Here is a 24,559-nt window from a genome sequence, read left to right as displayed (position 1 = left end):
GTGAAGGCTTTATGACAGAATGTTATTCTGGTAGAACTTATCACAGTGATCCTATCTCGTGAAGGCTTTAGGACAGTATCAACATTGGAAAGGAGTGTTATTCCAGTAGAACTTACCAAGGTGATCCTTTCTCGTGAAGGCTTTAGGACAGTATCCACATTGGAAAGGAGTGTTATTCCGGTAGAACTTACCAAGGTGATCCTTTCTCGTGAAGGCTTTAGGACAGTATCCGCACTGGAAGGGCGTCTCCCCGGTATGCTGTCTGACGTGGTTCACCAGGTGTTCGCGGCGTGTGAAGGACTTAGAGCAGAAGTTGCATCGGTGCGGCGACTCGCCGGTGTGTTGACGCACGTGGTTGAGCAAGTGCTCCTTGCGTGTAAATGTCTTTGAACAGAAGTCACAACGGTGGGGCGTTTCACCTGTGGACAAAATTATATTCATACAAATAAAGGCTACATATAGTTTCCATTACATACTATCCTTATTATAACACTTATTTATATGTATACTAGCGGACGCCCGCGACTTCGTCCGCGTGAAACTCTATGTAAACTTTCAACTACCCCTACCCCTATCCTACCCTAATCCCTACCCTAAACTACTATACCCTACCCTACCCTGCTTCTACCCTACTCCTACCCTACCCCTACATTACCTCTACCGTACCTCAATCCTACCCCTACCCTAGTCATACCCTACTTTTACCCTACCCCTAGGATTTAGGGGTTTGAAAAATAGATGTTGGCTTATTCTCATAGATACCGTATAAGCACAAAAAATTTCATCAAAATCGGTCAAGCCGTTTGGCAACGAAAACTGTGACACGAGAATTTTATATATTAGATTTTACAGAGGGGTGGTAGTTCGATCCCCGCCCCGTAGGACTAGTGTTGTTCTTAGTCCTACGGGGACTACTAGAATGAAAATGTAGGTCTTATTAAAAAGATATGACAAATATTCTTTTTTTAAAAAATCTCTGAAGTTCCAGCACGCCGAATTTTGCAAGTACACTAAATAAACTTGCGTGGTATGTTTTTGTACACTACACAATTATACTCCTTGTGTTTACAGCGGATTTTAAGTTTACTATCTATTAAGTGTTTACAACACTAGGTAGTCTTACATGGTAACCACAATACAGGTTACCTAGTATAGAGATCACTAGTAAATAACTGATGAATCTTTTTTTTTATTTATTTATTCAAAATGTAAGTTCGGTGACGGCAGTATTGTTAAACTATAAATATCATGCACAAACTTTTTATTGGAATGCTAAAATAAATCATTGAGTTAAGTTAAGTATAAAGCGCACTGCGTCGTACTTATAATCTAAACCAGAATTCTAAAGATGAGCGCCACGACATATCTCGTGTTGACCAATAGCAGTCAAACTAAAAATATAGCTCTTATTTTTATCGCATTAGGACGAAAGACAGAGCGATATTTATTCTTGAAGATAATTTTTTCGTGAAGAGAAAAAGTCAGAGAACAATAGCGACAAAATTGATCGCTATTGTTCTCTGACTTTTTCTCTTCACGAAAAAAATTTTTTTTTTTTTTTAATTTATGCCTGTAATATGTCAGCTTATTTTTTAGTATTACCGGCCGAATAAATTTTTTTTTTTTAAATATGTCGTGACGTGCATTGTAGGCCTGCATTAACCTTTTGTAAACCCTCACTAAATGTTAGAAAGTTATTAATTTTATTGATATCGTGTTGTAAATCAACGGATACTAACCAGTATGCCACAATATGTGATTGGTGAAGTGCTCCTTCCTGGTGAAGGACTTGCTGCACAGTTCACATTTGAACGGTGTATCGTTTGTATGGGATCGCATATGGTTCACTAAATGCTCCTTCCTAGTATACTTCTTTCCGCATATTTGACAATGGTGCGGCGTTTCACCTATTCATGTGGGGCAGAAAATATAATGTTAACAATCAATGATGCAACTATGTTACGCGAAATATTTTTTATATGTCATTATTTTGGGTGTTACAATTAAATTTTACCAATAACTGTGTCTAGTCTAGTCAAATTAGGCAGATTTTGAGTTTGAAACAACCAGTTTCGAAATCTTGTTTGTAAGTTTACTATGTAAGTATTAAAAGTCCTGATGGATAGGTATAAGAAGTTTGTAAGTGCATTTTGCATACTTGTACAATTAAATTAATTGGGTGTTTATGGAAAACAGAAGCTAAGTATGGTGATAAAAAATGACCCAGTTTGTGATGATTTTTATCAGATTATAGAGTGATAGAACCTCCATAGTATATAGGAGATTACTTGAAATTGAACAGAAAAATTAGCAACTTTAAATAGCAAACATTTTTGACTTCTATTATCTTATAACTGAAATTTAAATAATTTTTATTTCTATTAACAATCACCTATCCATCAGGACTTTTGTATATATAATAATATGTGCATTTGTACTAAATATATCAAAATGTTTAAAATCTGTGAAACAGCTTTCGAAAAAATCAAATAAAATATAATTTGACTCAACTAATATCTGTGTTTTATTAAATAAATATTAAAAACTGAAAGAAATGTTTTCGTGCAAGTACTATAAATGTATTTTAACACGATTTTTATTGTAAAACATCATAATTAGGTTTATTGTGATAGTTGAATCATTCAATTGTACTATTTTCTGCACCACTGGTAACTATCCCTGGGTGTGCAGGATTGGGGGTTCGATACAAACTATGCCTTAGAAACTCTGATGCGTTAAAGATTGCGTCACTGTTATAGTACATATGTAAGTTCTGTACAACTTAGAACAAAACCTTTTACGCATCAGTGCGTATCACTAAAAATATTACTTATATTATTATTTTTATAGTTTAATTATGCTCGGATCACACTAACGGAAACCATCGGTAATTATCGCAATGTGGAGAGTTAACAGTAGTTGATTGAGATAATAGACAAAAGTATTTACATTATTGTTATAGTATGCGCATTATCATCTGAGTCGTCCGGTCATAAAAGTCAAAAAAGATAGGAATGTGCAGCGCGCCTACCTGCGCACCCTAATTATCGATAAACGGCTACCTGCGCACGTGCTAATGATGAGTCAATAATGATTTGGACGATTCTGATTGGTCGGTTTCTAATGTAATTGCATTGCGTATTTTTTTTGCTATAAATGTGTTTACTGCAATTAAATAAATACATTCATGTGTTACTCGTTGCGCACTATGGATACTAATATATAATAAATTTGGCAGAAGACGAAGATTCTGATGATGAAGACTCAGATGAAGATTAATTTTATTTAGTTAATAATTATATAATATGAAATATGTATTATATTAAATCAAATATTGTTAATTTTTTTAATTTTGTGAACAAGATACGATAATAAACTTTACTTATCGATAATATGTCTTTCATTGTTACACCCTTCACTAGACGGCTCCATAAGACCCATAAGTGCAAGCGAGATAGATATAGAGAAATGATTTATGGCCCTAAGACTCAGTTGTTAATGCTATTAGTATAGACGTCAAGGTGCCTGTATTTTAGGCCCAACAGTTGGCCTAGCATGCGTCGAACAAAATATCTCGTGAAGACAAGACACATTGTCAACAAATAGCGACGGATCCAAAATTACTGTCGTTCGTCCCATCGGAACGATAGATAGAGTGCTTTTTTCGATTCGCCTATTGGTCGACAATATCTCTTTGTTTTCACGAGATATGTTGTCAACGCATCTAAGGCCTAGATTCAACGCACGCGCTTCTAAGCGGACATTGGATGTCAGCCGTTCTATAGATTAACTACAAAACATAGTCTTCGTCTATGCAGTACAGGGATGGAAAGCGAATGGTACTAGTGTACCGAAATGGTACATATATTTAAAATTGCAAGTAATAACATAGAAGCGAGTTACAGCAATAGGTATATTACGTTAGTATTCAGTGAGTCGCTCGCTATTAGAGTGGACATACGTACCATATTACTGAATTACAAAATTAAAACTTAAATTACAAAATTAAAATTTAAACTCCGTAAGTTTCTACAAGTGAACCCAATTCGTTCATTTGTAAATGCAGTGCAATTCCCCGCTTTAGGGTAAGTTTTATTTACACATTAAAATACTTTATGTAACGTAATATCGCAATGTCACCTTCATCACAGCTTCTTTGTTCATTACTTCTTTGTGTGTGTATTTTATTTTTCTCTTACTTTTAGCTTACTTACATTATACTAGAAGAATTGTACCTTTTTTATCATAATATTAGTGCAATAACCATAAACATTCTGTAAAATGAATTATTAGCCACATATTCTAGAATGTTCATACAATTTTTTTTTCTTTGCTGACCCGCAATTCGAATAAATCTTCAATTTATTCGAATCATTTAGCTTATTATATACTATTTTATTATATACAGCAACACAAACTGAATGAAACACGCGCCTACTACCCTTTCTTCACTTGCTGCCCTGTCTTCATACTACTACATTCTTGTAACATATAGACGAGCAGACATACTATGGTTGGCGTACTATTATTGGGATGTTAGACATGGACAGCTTTCGTAGTGTGACCCGTGCACTATAAGTAATCAGCATGACAAAGTTCTGGCCTGAGCGGTACAGGGTTGCGTGGTAAAACGGCAGAGGAGTCGAAATCTGTCGATCCTGCTCTTATTTCCATGCCGATCGACAGTGCAGACGAGGACTTAGTCATACGCACCAGTATGCATTCACGTTAATGATACAATCGATCTCGACCATTATAGATAAACCGCATAACTGAGTCCTGTAGCGCTAACGTGCGACCAACGAGATAATTTCCAGACAAATTTCAAATAATGACGGCGCAACCGGAAGTACCGCTGTCTCTTTTATTGCGTTGAGACGAAAGAGTGTGTCAACTCAGCCTTGTCTATCTCTCTTTACTTAGTCGCATGTTAGCACAACTGAGGCCCGCGCGATATAATGCGTGGTATAATCATCGAAATATGCGGTTTGCCTATCTATATATACCTATAGATAGCTTGGCAAATTCGTTAACACTCCAGATGGTCCGCGGGGGCCGGGAGGGGGTAGAGATGCAGTCCTTCCCCGCCCGTCGCCCGCACATCATGGGAGTGTCATCAAGGAACCCGCCAAGCTATAGTGGTATACTTACCGGTGTGCCACATGACGTGGTTCATGAAGTGCTCCTTGCGCGTGAAGCTCTTCTTGCAGATCTCGCAGCGGTGCGGCGTCTCGCCCGTGTGCTTGCGCACGTGGTTCACCATGTGCTCCTTGCGGGTGAACGTCTTCGAGCAGTACTGGCATCTGAGGGTTATGCCAGAAAGAGCTGCTGCATTATTTGAATCTTTTAAAAGGTCATTGGTCCCATCTCATGACATGACGGCCTTCGATGCGCAGTGGTATGCGCGGTGGATTTACTAGACGGAAGTTCTGGGTTCGATCCCCGGCTGGGCTGATTGAAGTTTTCTTAATTGGCCCAGGTCTGATTGGCGAGAGACGTGGTGTAGCCCAAGTGATGCTGCAATCTAAGATTGAAGCGGGCTAACTTGTTAGGAGTAGGATGGAAATCCACACGACATGGTACGTCTTTGCCCATAGGGTGGTAACTAGCCACGGCTAAAGCATCCCAGACCCAATTAGCCCAGCCGGGGATCGAACCCAACCTCCATGTGGTAAATCCACCGCGCACACCACTGCGCCACGTAGTATGCGGCATTGCTATGTTCTAGTGTGAAGAGTCATTGCGTTATAATTATCATTGTACAGATTGAGATTTTCTTAATTGGTCCAGGTCTGGATGGTGGGAGGATTCGGCCGTGACTAGTTACTACCCTACCGGCAAAGACGTACCGTATGTAGCGTTCCGATATAATGTCGTGTAGAAACCGAAAAGGGGATGGATTTCATCCTCCTTCTAACAAGTTAATCCGTTTCCATCTTAGACTGCGTTATCACTTACCAAGACTGCGTCATCAAGTGAGATTGTAGTCAAGGACTAACTTTTAGAAACTAAAAAAAAAGAAGAAAAAAAATACCTGTAAGGAGTTTCCCCGGTGTGACTCCGCACGTGGTTGTCAAGATGCTCCTTCCGCGAGAAGGTCTTGTGGCACGTGGAGCACGCATATGGCTTGTCTTGGGCCAGCCTCTTCGCTTGACGTTCGGCTGGGTCACCCGCTGTAAAAAAACAAAAAATTAATATTATATAAATTAATAATATTTTTGTTTTTTTTTTATTCTTTACAAGTTAGCCCTTGACTACAATCTCACCTGATGGTAAGTGACGATGCAGTCTAAGATGGAACGGGCTAACTTGTTAGGAGGAGGATGAAAATCCACATCTCTTTTGGTTTGTACACGGCATCGTACCGGAACGCTACATCGCTTGGCGGTACGTCTTTACCGGTAGGGTGGTAACTAGCCACGGCCGAAGCCTCCCACCAGCCAAAAATTCTAAAAAAAAATTCTCCAAGAAGAATTCTATAAATATTATAAATTCAAAACTCTAAGTCAAACTACTTACTAGAGGCACATTTATCCACCCACTTTAATATAATCGCGTCATATTAAGGTGGGCGGATAATTGTGCCTCTGAGTATATATGTATAGGTTGTAGCAGATTAACTTGATGTGCAAAATGAATAACAAAAAAAACGCAGAATGCTGACCGCCTGAATTATTTTTGTTTGCGTGTGCTCTTACGTTTACTAAGTAAAGGAGATGGTCCAAAATTGTATGGAGCCCAGGATCAGTCATTGTACCATTGTTTAAATAAAAGAAAATGTTTTTTTTTAACTATTTTTGATTATACAAATCTACGAATTTACTTTAATTCTTTCGAAATAATATTCATTATCTCCCAAGAAATGCAACACTAATAAGGATAATAATGGCGGATAGATGACGTTTTCAATGCAATAATAGATTTGACGTTTGCTATCAATTGTCATGTCATAGTTGCTATAAGGGCGCCATCTTGATAAAACTCAAAAACTTAGGTTTTAATTTTATTTATTTCTTTTTATTTAGTTACATTTATTCACTTTAATAATTTTTAATAAAATCCTTGTATTTTTTAAATTTCAATGATTCGGGGTACAAGAGTGGACCTGAAATGGACCATCTCCTTTGGCAGATCTCTAGGAATGGCGTACTCACCGAGATGACATTTTCCATGTTTCGATAGTTCAACTGCATTGGCAAAAGCGGACCCGCAAACTTGACACGTATAAGGTTTGCTCTCGCCGTGATACCGTCTGAAAATAATAATCACAATACATATTTCTCATTGCATTATACTATAGTCATATAGTGCATGCCCCGGACCGGATTCGAACCTACACCATCCGGAATCTGGGGCAGAGGTCACATACACTGGGCTATCACGGTTCTTTGAGACACGTGATATTTAATTTCTTAAAATAATAAGCAAAAGGTGTTAGTATGGTTACAGCTTGCTTGCTTACGATGTTCCGCGCGGGCCGGGAGGCGTGTAGCGGTGAATGAAAAACCCACGACTGATGCACGTCACTTCCCCGCACGCACTATTTTACACCCGCGTAGTCTTTCCCGTCGCCCGCATATCATGGGAGTGTTATCAACGAACTTGCCGGACTATAGTCGTCTCAGACCAATTATTGTATAGGACCTGCCTCGCTAGACGTTACTTTTCTGTCAAAGTATCTGATCAACGATCTAATGCGATTATAAAAACTGACTATAGTATCTATGTTAAATAGTTGTAATTGTGTTCGTGGTTAAAGAGCTCCGTAAAAATATCTTTTTGTATAATTGAATTGTAAAATGTGTGGCAAAAACTTCTAGTTAAAAGACATAATACCAAATTTAAGATCGTTTTCTTCAGAAAATGACAGACAATTTTGTTCATGAGTGCGATACAGGCCCTTCTATAATTGGTCTGAGATAGTCGTACATACATCGCTGACGTGTGAAGCTGAGTTAGTGTGCATAGGTCAAGTTATAGGCCGCGTACTATACCTGTGAACGATGAGCTGGTAGCGGAACTGGAATATCTTCCCGCAGATGTCGCACGCGTGGTGTCCGGGCGAAGACTCGGCCTCGGACATCGCCGCGCTCGGGCCCGCCACCTCCACCTCCACGTCGTTTATCACCTGCCATATACATTTTTATATTAAAAACTGTTAAATTAAAAAGAACTGGAGATATGTTGGGCTTGCCAGTGAAAGTAATATCTAACATCATTGATGTCATTGCTCCCCACATTTTCAATGAATTTTGGTATCTTTCCGAACCTAATGAAACATGGCAAACTGTCACCACTTTTTAAATCAGGTGACAAAACAGATGTTAATAATTATAGACCAATTACAATACTGCCAACACTTAGTAAGGTTTTTGAAAAAAACATTTTAAATCAACTTCTAAGTCATTTTAATTTGAATAATTTATTTCACCCTGAACAGTATGGTTTTACTAAAGGTCGTACGACTGATGCAGGTGCTAAAGTTTTAAAACATATATATGATGCATGGGAAAATGCTAAGAATGCTATTGGTGTATTTTGTGATTTGTCCAAAGCATTCGATTGTGTGCCACTATGGCATAAAAGGGTCGGCCATTATTGGTAGACTATATATTTTTCTCTTCACGCAAATTTATATCGTGAGTCGCATGTTAGGCCTACTTACGTTTCATAAATAAAATATGAAACTGAAAAGAAAAAAAAACAAGCAGATAAGCAGAAGTGTAGAAGAATTAGGGGTTTTTCCCGCATATAAAGTGTGGATGATTTTACTCATCTATATCAGTGTGTGTTAGTGTTAGTATGTATCATGTATGTAGTGATCACCTTATTTTGCTGCTGTCCTTCTGCGCTCAGTTTGCCGAACACCTCATGGTAGGCGAGCAGCTGCGACAGATCCTCCACATTCACTTTGTACATGGTGTGCAGATCGTGTTCAGAGCCAGTAGATATCTTCACCACCGCACCCTCCATACCCATTGCACTCTATATAATAAACAAAATTTAAATTTAAAAAAAAATCCATACAGCCGAATGTAGAACCTCCTCCTTTTTGGAAGTCAGTTAAAAATATAAGGGTAAGCGTTATCAAGCAAATAAATTTTCGTAATTCGTAATCTACTCGAAAAAATTTTTGAAAACAAATTTAATAGGATTGAGTTTAAGATTGAATTTGCAAATGCGACTACTTGAATTGAGTGCCAAGAAGTTGACTTCGGCACTCATTGAGTGGGGACGTTTTTTGGTCGTTGATTGTGCTTCCACTTTCAAATAGGAGATTGATGGTTAAGACTTAAGATGGACTTTTTATTATAGAAATTTAATTGTAAGACTTAAGAAAGAGATTTTTCGCTCGACAATAAATATAATGGCTGAGAATGTTGTGAATGAGAACAATTGTAAATAGCAGTTTTTATATTTCATTGTAGCTTACATTTTGTTGCTGTACATAACAAATACCTTCAAATCGATTCCCTTGATATCCTTTATCTCGGCAGGTATGGCGAACTGTGCAGACTCTATCTTAGAGCCGTTCTTCTCATCTTTGACGAGGAGCGGGTCGACCGCACTGGTCTCTATGGATGTGGTGCCATCTGGGTTTTGGGTCACAAGGATGTTGGCCGGTTCGCCTGTGGCTTGTTCGATACGGACGACGCTGTCGATCACCTGTGCAAAGTTTGTATATTATCTACATATTTTCATCAATATATTAATTACTAGAGGACCCGGTCAAGCTTCGTTTTGACATAAGTGCACTTATTCTCTATCCCTACTCTACCCTTGTATACCTCTACCCCTACCCTACCTCTACCGCTTGACTCTTAAACGTTTGTATGGGAAATAGAAAAGGGTTGTTTTTATGGTTTTCCCGGCAATTATACAAATTTTTCTTACCTTTAAAACCTTCCCTATACCTCCACGAACATTTCAAGACCAAGATAAGATAAATCCGTTCAGCCGTTCTCGAGTTTTAGCGAGACTAACGAACAGCAATTCATTTTTATATATATACATAGATAATAAACAGTGCACAGTAAAACCAACTGTGGTTTATAGTCAATATGTTTTGTGTAGAATGTAGAATAATAAATAAATAACATAGCGTTAACGTAAATGCGAATTTCCAAGGCATTGAAACAGCGCCATCTAGTGACACTACTGCACAACTGTTTCAATTCCTTAGAAATTCGCGTTTACGTTAACGCGATAGTAACAGTATGAAAACATTGAAACACTAGGCACACAGTATATTTTGGCACTATCACTACATGGCATATATATGCTGCTTAGGTACGGTTTTTGTAATATTGAGCATTTCTTTCTTCCAACAGTAAAAATTCTCAAAACATTTTTTAATTTTTAACTAACTAAGTTTGTATGTGTTAGTTTAAATGCATTAAACATATATTTGGACCATGAAAATTTCAAGTCAGATTCACGAGGTGATAATTATTACAAGGGCGAAACACAGCCAATGTAAATTTAAAAAAATATAAATAATGACATAATATATTTTACTAACATGCATAATATGTTATGAAATTAAGACATAAAAAATGTTCTAAGCATATGGTTACCTGATGATGACCCACTATCTGTTGCAACTGGTGCACAGTGAGAGTGTGGTCAGAGGGCATCTTGATAGTCTCATGCAGATCTTCCTTGTCCACCAGCTTCCCACTGCCCGGCTCCACCACAGTCACTATGCCGTCTTCACTTACAGTGAGTTGGATCTGAACATCAAAATTGCACATTAATTTTTAAAAAATACACATACACATAGAAAATAAAAACTTGTCATGTTTGTTGAAAAACAAAAAGGAAAAAAAAGGAACTAATATTTTTACTATGCACATACTATGTACTGCTGAGACTAACAGTAGATACTTATCACTATGACATGTTCACTTATGGTGAGTTGCATCTAAATATATTACATATCAATTTGTAAAATAACTCGCCATGTTTGTATGTTTGCGAAAAAAGGAATTAATATATATATATTTTTTTATTCTTTACAAGTTAGCCCTTGACTACAATCTCACCTGATGGTAAGTGATGATGCAGTCTAAGATGGAAGCGGGCTAACTTGTTAGGAGGAGGAGGATGAAAATCCACACACCTTTTGGTTTCTACACGGCATCGTACTGGAACGCTAAATCGCTTGGCGGTACGTCTTTGCCGGTAGGGTGGTAACTAGCCACGGCCGAAGCCTCCCACCAGATACTACTATGCACATGCTATGTACTGCTTAAGAGAATAACAGTAGAACCTTGTCACTATGACATGTTCACTTACAGTGAGTTGGTTCTGAATAACAATAATGCACATTGATTTGTGAAAAATATACATAGAAAATAAAAAAAAAAAACTGAACTGAACAAAAAACGAAATAGTTCGTTTTTTGTTCAGTTCAGTTGAAAATGAAAATTAACATCAATTACACTTATTTGCGTTAATTATAAATACATTAATAAATGAATACTGAAGTATGAGCAGTTGTTATGGATGATTAGTAAATTAATTAATTGATTAGCATTTAATTAATTGCTGTTTCCTTTAACCAAATCCAGTAAAACTACACTAATGTTTGTAGCTACGTGTATATCGACTCACCTCACTAACCTGAAGGTATTTAGCCGCACAAATAGAGAAAATTGTATCAAGTCAAGCATTATGCATAATCGTTATCGAAACTACATTAAATTTTTAAATAAATTAAAGGTCCGACCCACACTTAACATCTTTGAGCTAAACCATAGACAGACAGACAAACAAAGGACATAGCAAAATTAATTATAAGTGTTCAGTCACAGTGACTTTAGTACGATTATTAATTCCAGTCAGTAAAATGACAAGTGCAACTGTCACTGAAATTTACTCACATTTTAGTAGTAAAATGACATTGCATTTGTCATTTTAATGACTGGAATTAATTCTCCGACTATACAGCACCCTAAAAGTAAATCACCAACATCAACGGTTTCAATATTTCGGCTGGATTAGTCTGTATGCCATAGAAGTAGGTGCAAGAGGATTACCAGCAAAATCTCTCTATAACTTGCTTAAAGACCTTGGCCTCTCTGGAAGTGCAGCTAGTTCCATATTAGAACGAGTATCCAAAGCTGCTCTATCTTACCAAACTTTTACTAGGGATCTTACCAAATTTGGCTAGGCAGGGAGAACAACACGAGCAGAGAACGGGGAGTGTTGATTGATTGTCAAGGAATTCCTTAACCCTACATCCAGTAGTCACAAGTTCAGAACTCTGCTCGGTGTTTTAATCTCTACCACGCGATGGACCCGGCACCCGCACGGTGAATCCATGGAATGCTAAGATATTCGTCTCAAACTATAAATACAGATGTTAAATCAACAAACCTGTTGATTAGCGTGTTCTGGTCGCGCAGCAGCCATCAACTGTTGCTGTAGGAGATGTTGTTGAGAATGGTGTCCCTGAGAAAAGAAACTCATATAATATCTTTTGATATCACTAGTGGTGCTAACATGCGACCAGCGATGAGAAAAAATACAGACAAAATTTCGTGCAATGGCGTCAGAGTTGTCAAAGTCCTATCTCTTTCGTACCAACGTAATGAAAATCATTAATATTCTTTGATTGTTATATTAAAAACATCTTTGTTAGTAGTCAAACTTTCGTAATAATCATGATCTTGAGGTATCAAAGCCCCTTCAATACTACTGCTTGGCAACTTCGTTCGCAACACTCCCGACGGGTCGCGGGAGCCAGGGGCGTGAAGCGATGAATGAAATACCAACGACTTATGCACCTCACTTCCTTCCACACCTTTCCCCCCGTCGCCCGCATATCATCAGTGTCAACTTGCCAGACTATAGTACTATTGTCACTAGCCGTAGCGCCGAAAAATGGTCACATTTTGGTTTTAGCTCTTCCCCAAAAGAGCCTGATGTAGACTACTTGGTCTCAATGCTAAGAGATAGCTGTATTTCCGATTGTGCCGCTATTGGTTGAATTTTGTTTTTTTCTCTTCACAAGACTATCTCGTTGGTCGCATGTCAGCGCCACTGTTGAATTTGACAGAGATACCCAGTAAGTCTAAGATGCCAAGATTTATCTCTTGAAGACGAAATGACATACTGTCAACCAACAATGATAACTGCAAATATAACTCTTTGGTTGTGATGGCACAAAAGAGAACCATATTTTTAGATCAACCACTATTGGTTGACTGACATTTTCTCTTTTCGAGTTGACTCTGTTGGCCCAAGATATGCCATGACATATGGCCTATTTTGGGCCAACAGAACATGAATTCAGGATATTTTAAGATCACTTAAATCAACTTAACAGTTTTAAAAAGGAAAAGTGAAAAAAGACAGTATAAGTAGGTCATTCAAATCAAACTAAATTTGTTAAAGTTTAAACTAATTTTGGAAACAATTTTAAAGAAACAAGGACATTCTTAGAAAAATTAAAGTTACTTTTATATTGAAAGTCACATAATCATGCAAATTATAAATAATAATTAGGCATAATGTACTATCTAATATCAGTAAGTATTAAAATGTTTTTGCAATCAAATACTCCATGCATAAATTGTTATAAGATTTTTTTAACAGTTGATCAATTATTTTTAATTTGAATTAGAAATATTTACTAAAATGCTCTATGTAGTTTGGTCTGCAAGTTATTCTTAGGTTTCATGTTAATATCATTTCATGGTTCCCACTCACTACTACAAACAAAAAAATATGATTTTTTTTATTGTCCTATAAGTGCTCAATGAAAAAAAAAAATTTGAACTTACATAAAAATTCAGTTCAAAACTTTTCAGTTAAAAATTTATTTAGAAATTGTTTATTTTTGTCATAGTGAAACTTGGAAATAATCATTGATATAACTCTATTATATTAAAATTTGATTCATTATTAGTTCTAGTTATGCATGATTCTATATGCACAAAGCCAAAGCACTTGTTAGGAGTAAAATTGAAATAAATGTGAATATACATGGAAATTTAAATGAAAATAGTTTTTTTTTTAAATTCATTACTATTGTCAATCAGCTGCAACAGCTTTAAGCAAATTGCTAATGGGTATTTCATGGTTAATATATATATAATATTTTTAAAATATTATCTTTGACATGCCTATACATATAGTGGGTGGGAACCTTCATTCATGCACCAGTACTGACCTATGACGGACACAATAAGTCTATAAATCTCTACACAACAGCCACATTTATGCATTCCTGCTATTAACGGAGTGTTACCACATGATTTACCATATCAATGTTATGGTGTTGTACAAATTCGACCCGGTTATTGGGTACCTGCTGGGAAGTCTGCCCCGAGACCGACAGCTGTGCTGTGCTCCCCGATGGCTCTTGCTGATGGCTGTGACCCACCAGACCATCTGAAAAGTATTGCACATTTTTCATTAGGTTTGGAACAGGAACAGAAATTGACTGTGTTAAGGTTCATTTACATGATCAGCAACTGCTACAGACAACTGCAGTCAACTGCCTAGACGTCGGTGACTGCTGTCGACTGACTTTGAGTGCCGTGGAGACATTCACCAACTGCAGTCAACTGCAGTCATCGGTAGCAGTTGCTGCTCGTGTAAATGAACACTTAGATGTGTGATCTTCAAAAATTTTTTAGGTTACAGAGGTTTTACATAAATAGTACAATATTTTGGTTCTATTGGAGAAATGTTGGATCCTCTTGTCTTTTCAACTAATTGGAAAAAGAAGACATTTAATCAGATTTAAAATATATCTGTCATGCATATAAATAATAACATGTGAAAATTTGTTGGTCTTTTCTATAGGTATACTTGGAGATCTGCAACTCTCAAAGAACTGTTAAATGTTTTCTGAAACCATTTCTGCCAATCTAATGGTTGCAGAGTTTTAAATTCTTTAATGGACATAGAAATATCTTATGTTCTAAATATTACTAGCCAATGCCCCATGATTCCAGTTCCCGTGAGAATATGGGGATAATATACAGCCCATGACACTCAAAAAATAATAGGGCTTTTGAGTGGTGGTTTTCAACGTCAGTTCAGTAGATCCAGATATTATACCCTACAAACTTTACCTCTATAAAATATTTGTATAGAAGTATAGATAATAGATATTACTAATACAACATTATACTAATGGAAGAACAGTGTTTAAAAAAATTAGGAAATGCACTGGCCACCCCTCCGATTTTCTTCTTACTATTTTTATTATGCCCGCTGTATTATTTTTGTAAATTTGTCCTGATAGACCAAAAAATAACACGTTAAATTGTAATCAGTATTTTTAATTCACAATATAATGGCAGATTATAATATCACGAGCAAGATTATAAACTAACATATTTTACAATCTTGCAGTGACATATATATAGTACTCCTACTAGAGTAGGTACAATCTGTAAGTTGTACATAAATTAAACAAAGAATCTCTTTTAAAAGGCTTCTAGGCCTGGAACTATTGGGCTATGGAAAAAACACAAGGTATTATGGAGTTTCTAAATATTTACCATGTCCTGCTTGTGTAGCAATGATCTGAGACACAGGAATCTGCTGTCCCGAAGCTGACACTGTGACCTGAGGCTGGCCAGCGTGGCCGGTATGACCAGCGTGGCCCAGTATAATGTTGGGGTCTCCATTCAGTATACTAGCGTGAGCTTGGCCAAGATCCTACAAAACTTCTAAATATTACACACACATTTATAATAGGATAGTTGACACTTTTTTAAAAACTGGCTTAAATTGTTCTTTATCATTCTGCTATACTCTAGCCTTTCTTGATGAGTACTGTTTACAAACAATCAAATTAAAAATGAGGGTATAACTCACTAGTTACTTTACACCTAATAATAATTATAATTAAATTGTTCTTAAATTAATGGAAATAAATATGATTAATAAGCTTAGAACAATTAGATATGGTTAATACATTTTATATAACATTTTATAGACAAACCATACATAATTTAAAATAAATAAGGTATTAAATGACAAGCGTTCTACTTTCATTTCTAATTTATTTAATTTTTGTTGTTGTTGTTGTTGGTAAACAGCATTCATCAAGAAAGGCTGTACTATAGATTGAATTTTTTTTTTACACAATGAATCTAAGCCCTATCGGCCATGATGGTCTATATTTACTGTTTCACATAAACCCTGAACTTTAACCAAACAGTTTAAGTGTTTGACACAATTTATTAATTAATAGTTATTATTAATTTAATATGAGTCTACTTTATAGTAGCTTTTATTGACAATCTAATAAATTTCATATAGGCCTAGCATGAATCAGTGAAAAGAAAAAGACATTGTCAACATAGTATTGACAAAGACCAATTGCTTTTTGCGATTAATTTTGCCCTGCTATTGGTCTACATGTCTTTGTCATCTCAATATAAATATAATGTTGCAGTGTGTATACAACAAATGGCAGCAGTTTCTACTTGTCTATGCACATACTGATTGGTATATTATGTTAACATTACCTGAATAATTGCAAGTATGATGAACTGAGGTCTGGATTATTCAAGTTTTTACTATACTTACTTCACTTAATAATTTGACGGGCATCAAATCCTTCTACTTACACACTACAATATGATATGATTGTTAGTACAAGTAATATTCAAACAAATTATTATTAAACATTTCTATCTTCCCGTTTTATATCTGTATATGGAACATAATATTGTTTGATTTATAAATACAAACTGGTTTATACTGTAATCTACATAACTTTTGTAATTATACAAAAAATATTCAGGGTCTGTCCTGTCCAGAAACAATAACAAATTTTTATAATGAATAGCCGAGTTGAATAGTCATTACTTTAGAGTGATTCCAATAAGTTCCAAGTGTATATTAGAATAGACAAAGATGGTGTATACCTGAACTGGTTTCCCATTTTCAATCCTCGTACCAGGTAAGCCGTAGACGGAAACCTGTGGCAGTGGGCCGGGGAAGAGGTTTGTAAACACCCAGTACTTGGCCACGCTCGACAAAGCAACGTTCACAGCTGCAGAGTTGACTCTCAAGTCTGTAGCAGATGTCGTGGGCGTCAAGTTAGCTTGCTGCTGCGCCGCCTGTACCCTCGCACTCTGAGACTGCAAACACCACGACAAAAACTCTTAACACACTGCCTAATTGGATGGAATCCATTAAAAAAACAACAAATGCAAACCTCTGAATTGGATGGAGGTTGGCCACCACCCGTATTTATACTATGGTGATCCGGATTCATTTTCAGTCCTTTCTTAGCCTAGTTTAATTCACTTTGTTTAAATTATGAAAACAAAACTGTTTTCAGAAGTTCACGTATCGGCATTGTCATAATTTGACTGTCATCGAAATGGAGGCGCGGGGGACGCGACGGGCCGCCATTATAAAACTTAGCACACAATAACATTTTCTCAACGTTCCTTGTAAACTGTTTCCTAAATCACAAATGGTGTTACAGATGTCTAGATAGGTTACGAATATTTATATTTTAATATTAAACACTGTGACAAGTTATTTTAACGCGTTTTGATTGCAGATATTACACATTTTCGACATTTTTCACACATATTCACCGTGGAAGAGGAATGAAAGTTTGTCATAGCCAATGGTGCCAACAGTGCAAACCAATATTTAGTAAGATAGTCTTTTTATTTGAAAATATACATAACCATAAAAAACTTATTATTTTTACTTTATATAAAAAAATGTTAATTTTTTAGAATTTATTTATTGTTGGGCACTTACACAAGTATGAGGTAAATATAATAAAAGCAATGAATTGACAAAAAAACTTTTGTAATGGTTTCAATTCTTTTCGATAGATGGCTCTTCTAACCTTAATAAGTTAAAATAAAGTATCGACAACTTTATAAAATGAAAATTCCTGAGCTGAAAAGGAAAGTTCAAAACTTAAAAAGTTTTTCATTTCGCACAAATGATGAGGCTTAATTATATTTTTTCAAGTACGTATTTCAATGGTATTTTAGAGTCAGTTATTGTGTATTAAAAATTAAGGAATACAGCGATGCATGATTACCAATAAAAAAGTAAAATTATTATTAAGTGTGACTACCGACATACGCCTTCATTTTTATACGTTTGTTGTTAGTAACGACATTATATTGTACCTACGCTACATACGTCGTTAATCGTTGGTTGTTAGACATTAATCAATCTAACTCGAATAATTAATTTTCTAATAATTAATCATCCTTAAAAAAATTAAAGATCCTGTACATCAGTGAAAGTTATGAAAATACAAATAAAATATTAGGTACAACGACTTACTTAGAGGTACTTGAAACTCGTGCGCACAAACTTGACAGCTGGCTACAACACAATCAAACAAACACAGCACAAACATTATTCGAGCCAAGTGTCAAGTTAATCCGCACGAGCTATAGATACAACACAAACCAGTGGAATATGTAGGTACCTAGGTAGTACCTACCCAATCTTTCAGATTCAAATTAAACTTATTGGCCTGAGTATGGGTTTGATCATTCAAAGCTCTATAATTTATATATCGGATCTTAGCTTATATTAATGTATAGGTAATAATCATCATCATTATCAACCCATATTCGGATGATTGCGGAGCTCGAGTCTCCTCTCAGAATGAGTGGGGTTAGGCCAACAGTTCACCACACTAGCCCAATGCGGATTTGCAGACTTCACACATGCAGAGACTCAAGAAAATTCTCAATAAGCAGGTTTTCTCACGATATTTTTCCTTCACCGTTTGAGACACGTGATCATATAATTTCTTAAAATGCACACAAGTGAAATGTTGGCGGTACATGCCCCGGACCGGATTCGAATCCACACCCTCCGGAATCGGATGCAGAGGTCCACTGGGCTATCACGAGCCTTATAAGTATATAAAGCACTATAGGTAAATATTATCGAAAGTCCAAAAAGGATAAAAGAAATACGTATAAATTTCTATTTATCAAATCCCAGATTAATATCAGAACATTCAGGATCATAGGTAGTAGCAGTAGATACTAGATAGTCACGTCCAGAGTATTTTTTGATCAAAATATTTGCAAAAGGAAAAAAATCCTGCCGAGCCTAAACGAGGCTTTGCATTTTTGATTGTGAAACCACACTGCTGTGTCGATCTGTTGTTCCAACGCAATAGAGACATCGGGAATTAAAATCGTATACATACACACTCTCCCCCTGGTTTCGCCTGTGTGTTTTACATATGTACTCTGTGGTTTTGTTAATAAATATGTAATTCATCCAGCTCTTATCAAGTGATAAGACCGCTCTTTGTGACCCTTTGTGCTCATCGATCGTAGATCGTTAGATGGGCCTCAAAGCGTCGCGGAATTGTTATTGGTGTCGCACATAAATCGCTTGGCGGTACGTCTTTGTCGGTAGGGTGGTAACTAGCCACGGCCGAAGCCTCCCACCAGCCAGACCTGGACCAATTAAGAAAACCTCAATCGGCCCAGATCGGGATCGAACCCAGGAATTCCGTTTTGTAAATCCACCGCGCATACCACTGCGCCACGGAGGCCGTCAAAAATGAATACTAAGGCATAATTAAGGGATAAAAATGAAAAAAAAAACAGTTAATAACTTTTTAACTCCACGTCCGCTCACAGCATGCGCTTGTTACGTAGGTATTAAGATAAGATGCACCAAATTTATTGTCGCACAATTTTATGTCATAACCCAAAGACGTGCGTGCACGTATGTGCGTCCTTTAGTATGGAGGGGCCCATCTAACGATTTATATCGATGCCTGTGACCCTTTGTGCTTATATTTCAACCAACTTAATTTCTTGATGGATATTGTAAACGTTTTCACGCTTGAACCGCTGAATTTTGATAAATTTTGTTATAGGTAGCCTTCCTGGCTACCATAAACGAGACATTTGAAAAATACAATGAGCTAGTTTTGTCGTAAAGGTAAAACCTGAAGGGTTTGAAATAGCGGGTGAAAGTTTGTATAAAAGAACATTATGCATTAATCGAAAGTTGACTATTGTTTGACATATATTATTGTAATATTAATTATATTCTGTTCTGACTAACCGAGGCCTAACCCATCTCATCGAGGAGACTTGTGCTCAATGGTGAGCCGAATATTTTGGGTTGCTAATAATGATGATGATGATTAATGTTTTGTATTTTATACTTATATTGTTAAAAATTAAAAAAAAAGAAGTAATAAATAAATGAGAGAAAAAAATGATGATGATCGTCATCGTTCATTCAGCGGTAAGCATGAGAGTTCGGATTACACTGCGAGGTCCTGGGATCGAGTCTGGGCTATGAGACTAAGCATTTTTTTCTCTCTTTTAGGGACCTTTTTCTTATTATTTTACGAGTTGGCCCTTGACTACAATCTTACCTGATGGTAAGTAATGATGGCTGATGCAATCTTAGATGGAAGCGGGCTAACTTGTTAGGAGGAGGATGAAAATCCACACTCCTTTCGGTTTCTATACGACATCGTACCGGAACGCTAAATCGCTTGGCGGTACGTCTTTACCGATAGGTTGGTAATGGCTAGCATAGACGTTCCGTCAAATGATTTATAGATCCTTGCCAAAACCAGACAAATATATTAGAAAATCTCTTTCTATACTTATTAGCATTAAGTAATCGATATTCATCAACATCTAACATCAAATGACACCACAAGCGTAAAATTGAAAATAATAAAAAAATATAAATATTGTTTATGGGTCTAAATTACTGTCTGTCCGTACAGTGTTTCCACGTGAACGTAATAGGAACTAGGGGAAACTCCGCTCTACTGTACGGACCAAGTTTTAACTCAGTACCAACAGTGTAGCGGGCGGGTTTGCGCGCCTCCGTCGCCAATCGCGGCGTAAACATTTACGTGAACTTCGGAAACTTTGAAATTAGAACGTACCCTTTTGAAATTACCGTGAAAGTGATCCGTTTTTAATAAACACACTCTATTGACTATAAAAACAATTATTAATAACGTTAGATTGCTTTTAAAAGGTGTTGTCAATTGTTTAGACACGGCGGGCGGGCATCAATTCGCAGGTTTGTGTTTATGTTTACTTATTGATAAACAAGTATTTTGTCATTCAAATCTGTAATGCTCGCAAATTAGTTGTTGGTACATTGCCAATTTCTCTTGTAGCGTATGTAGGTAGACAAGACATTATTGTGGTTGTTTACCGCAAACTTTTATAAGCGTTGTCGTAAACTCGGTTCGTTTTGAAATGTAATTTTATTATAATGGAAGTTCGCTTAATTGTTAAGGAAGTTGTAATGGAGTTTTAACTCTATGCTAGACAAGACAGAAGGTACCTACTTAAATAGCTAACTACCCGCATTTTTTTTTAATTTATTAATGTTTTGGGTTGGTCTGGTTGATTCTATTCTAGTAGGCGAAAACGGCTAGGCCGATTTTGATTAGACTTGTACAGACAGATTTGAGCTTGGGTGAAGAGTAAGTAGATAAGCAATTAAATAGGCTACTGTTATAAAAAAAATTAACCGATTGGAAGAGATGCACGTTTAATTTACCCAAATCCAATGATTTTATACTATTAGATATGTCAGTAACGCATCGTAACTGAGGCGCACATAAAGATGGCTAATTGAAACAGCAGATTGAATTAACAACAAAAGTTATTTATAAAAATATTACATAAATATTGTCTATAATGTATAGTATATAAAAGCCTCAATAACTTAACGGTAAGAACGGTCGGACTCATCATCGAGTGGTGGTGGTTCGATCTCCGCCCCGTTGGTCTATTGTCGCTCCCACTCCTACCATAATCTTTTCCGACAACGGGAATATTGGTCATAATATATTAAAAAAATATGGCAAATATTCTTTGAAAAAAAATGTCGAGTTGTGTGTTTAGGAAGTGTGTGTAATTGTATATATTATAATATATATACAATGATACACACCTGCCCAAATCTACTTACCTACCTATAAAATCTATCTGATGGTTTCCAATGTAGACAATTTGAAATCTTTCATTCACCGAATCTGGGAATTCAACGCAGAGCCTCTCTCGAAACCAAAATATTTTTTAAAGAATATTTGCCATATTCTTTAATGACAAATATTCACATTCTCCTCCTGAGTTAGGAGTGGGTACGGCAATAGTCCATCGGCCGGGGATTAATCCCTCTACCTCTTAGCTTGAGTCCGCCCCTTCAAACTATTCAGACTTCAAAATAATTATTGCACCAAAGAAGTCGTGAAAATCTGAAAAGCCTGTGTTGGGGGGGGGGGGGGGTACGACAATAGTCCATCGGCCGGGGATTAAACCCACTGTCTCTTAGCTTGATTCCGGTCGCTGTAACATGAAGTGACTTCAAAAGCATTATTGCGCCAAAGAAGTAGTCAAAAAAAAAGAAAATTTCATTACCAAATAAAATTGTATTCTATACAGTAACATAATACGTAAGTTATTATGTGTGTAAAACTAATAATAATGAAGGCTTAAAACATCTAGCTCCGAGAAGAAGCCCACAAACTCAACTGCGGAGATACCTAGGTATTGTGCAAAGTTTAAACACTGTCGCAAGTCAGCTGTAGACTAATGTGATGAACAGACACGCGTAAATACTATTATGTAAAACGTTTGCATTTGAACGATACGCCTATTCGCCCATTGGTATGTCATTATAATAGACTAGCGAATGCCCGCGACTTGGTTTGCGAAAAGAGTGTAATTTTTCGTATCCTTTCGTACCCCATTACATTTTACATTTTAACGAGTCAATTATTTGAAAATGACATAATTATTTCAGCCGATGGACGTCCACTGCAGGACATACGCCTTTTTGCTAAACATCATGATCTTGAGCCGATTGCATCCAGGGAATTCCTGCGACTCGCTTGATGTCGTCAGTCCACCTCTCAGAAGCAGAGGGTCGACCAATACTGCGTTTTCTAATGCAGGATCGCCGTTCTATCTTCCATCGGCTCTTCGAAATGGGTGCTCCCGCCCATTACCACTTCAGCTTCGCGACCCGTTGAGTTATGTCGGTGACTTTGTTTCTTCTGCGGATCTCATTTTTGATTCGATCACGCAAAGACAGTCCGAGCATAGCTCGTTCCATCACCCGCTGTGTGATTCTGAGCCTTTTTATTAGCAACCAAGCCTCGGAACCATAGATCATCACTGGAAACACGCACTGTTTGATGACTTTTGTATTCAGGCACTGACCGGTTAAGCGGTTTTAAGGTCTGACGGACTTACTTACCTTCGTAATTTTATAAAAGCTGAAAATTTGTTATTCGTTGCTCGTACCACAGGTAAGTAGGCGGTGGTGGCTTTGGAAGATATCAGGTTTCCATGGACCAGACTCACTCTTCAGCAGCGTCTCCTACGTGAATACTAGTCTTAAGTTCTCTAGAAACTTTAAACCCTAAACTAAATGTATGGCTTAGCTGTTTTTTTCTATCCGCTAATATCAACGTTAACGCTTGACCCGTACTGAAAAATTAGACGTTGAAATTCTTGACTAAACAAAATTTATCTATTGTAAAATGATTAGTGAAGGAATTCAAAACTTCGAGAATGTTGAAGAAAGAATCACTCTTCACATTCTCATCCGGATCACAAAGCCACTTTCTGCGTTCGTTTATCTAAACCATGACATCAACTCACAAATATGTTTATTCTAAAAAACGAACGACCGCGACTTCGTCCGCGTGGAATTCAGTTTTTCAGAAATCCCTCGGGAACCATTGATTTTACCGGGATAAAAAGTAGCCTATGTATTAATCCATAATATAATCTCTACTTCAAATTTCAGGTGATTCGGTTCAGTAGTCGCGGCGTGAAAGACTAACAAACATTCATACCATCAGAATCATCAGTTTTCATCACTATAGATTTTTTCGGGACGAAGATTTCCATTCCAAATTTCAGCCAAATCGGTTCAGTAATTGCGGCGTTAAAGAGTACCAAACATCCAAACATACAAACTTTCGCATTTACTCGTATAATATTAGTAGGATGTCCAACCGTTTTGTGTGTGAAGCGATGCCCTTTGCATTCGGCATAAGATTTTTATTTACCTACATCAAGTAGATTTCTTCACCTTCTCAGTTTTATGCAACAATCGATACTTACACAGCTTGACATAATAAACGTATCTTAAAAGTCTTAAAAGCTTAAGTTAGCCAATCACTATGTTTTAGCTGATACGCAAGCTATTATAGTTTCAGTTCAAACTTTTACATAACCACTTATAACTAGCAAGTACAATGGGCACATTTGTAGCCAAAATCTAAAGGCTCTAACTGCCTTCGAAATAAGGGATACTTTGCTGAAAATAATCGTCGTCGCCTACCGTACAACTGGTTTGAAATGTGGTCGTAACTTGTAAACACGCTCTGTTTATAAATTGCATTACTGCGTATTTCATGATTGGTCAATACAATTTGATTGTTCTAATTATTATGAATTTTTCATTGTTACACCAATTTGTTATCGCATTTCTGCTTTTTTGCCTTCATTGCCTACGATACGGAGGTACTTGTTTACGGAGAAACATTCCAATGATCGACAATCTCTAT

At 36.7% G+C, this 24,559-nt stretch overlaps 2 protein-coding genes across 6 annotated transcripts in view; one reads left to right on the top strand and one right to left on the bottom strand.

Annotated features, from left to right (window-relative positions):
* LOC112050505 (zinc finger protein 271) overlaps positions 1-17,624 on the bottom strand; it is a 28,735-nt gene extending 11,111 nt beyond the window's left edge. The window contains exons 1-14 of one of the 5 annotated variants that reach the window (XM_052884208.1): positions 17,192-17,624; positions 16,899-17,114; positions 15,522-15,681; positions 14,270-14,400; positions 12,382-12,456; positions 10,578-10,733; positions 9,460-9,666; positions 8,827-8,985; positions 7,995-8,128; positions 7,155-7,252; positions 6,035-6,173; positions 5,152-5,303; positions 1,740-1,907; positions 192-419 (exon numbers count right to left, since the gene is read on the bottom strand). In XM_052884208.1, the coding sequence (XP_052740168.1) occupies positions 192-419; positions 1,740-1,907; positions 5,152-5,303; positions 6,035-6,173; positions 7,155-7,252; positions 7,995-8,128; positions 8,827-8,985; positions 9,460-9,666; positions 10,578-10,733; positions 12,382-12,456; positions 14,270-14,400; positions 15,522-15,681; positions 16,899-17,114; positions 17,192-17,251 (2,083 nt within the window). In that variant the 5' untranslated portion in view covers positions 17,252-17,624. The remainder of the gene's footprint in view (positions 1-191; positions 420-1,739; positions 1,908-5,151; positions 5,304-6,034; positions 6,174-7,154; positions 7,253-7,994; positions 8,129-8,826; positions 8,986-9,459; positions 9,667-10,577; positions 10,734-12,381; positions 12,457-14,269; positions 14,401-15,521; positions 15,682-16,898; positions 17,115-17,191) is intronic. The other 4 variants (XM_052884207.1, XM_052884204.1, XM_052884205.1 and 1 more) reach the window with 4 other exon arrangements.
* A 3,178-nt stretch (positions 17,625-20,802) lies between these two features.
* LOC112050503 (extracellular serine/threonine protein CG31145) overlaps positions 20,803-24,559 on the top strand; it is a 134,833-nt gene continuing 131,076 nt past the window's right edge. Inside the window, exon 1 of the mRNA XM_024088779.2 lies at positions 20,803-21,045. The gene's annotated coding sequence lies outside the window, so the exon portion shown is untranslated. The remainder of the gene's footprint in view (positions 21,046-24,559) is intronic.

Source organism: Bicyclus anynana, chromosome 11 (assembly GCF_947172395.1).
Source record: "Bicyclus anynana chromosome 11, ilBicAnyn1.1, whole genome shotgun sequence".
In the NCBI taxonomy this organism is placed as follows: domain Eukaryota; kingdom Metazoa; phylum Arthropoda; class Insecta; order Lepidoptera; family Nymphalidae; genus Bicyclus; species Bicyclus anynana.
This window is presented reverse-complemented; position numbering and strand designations above follow the sequence as displayed.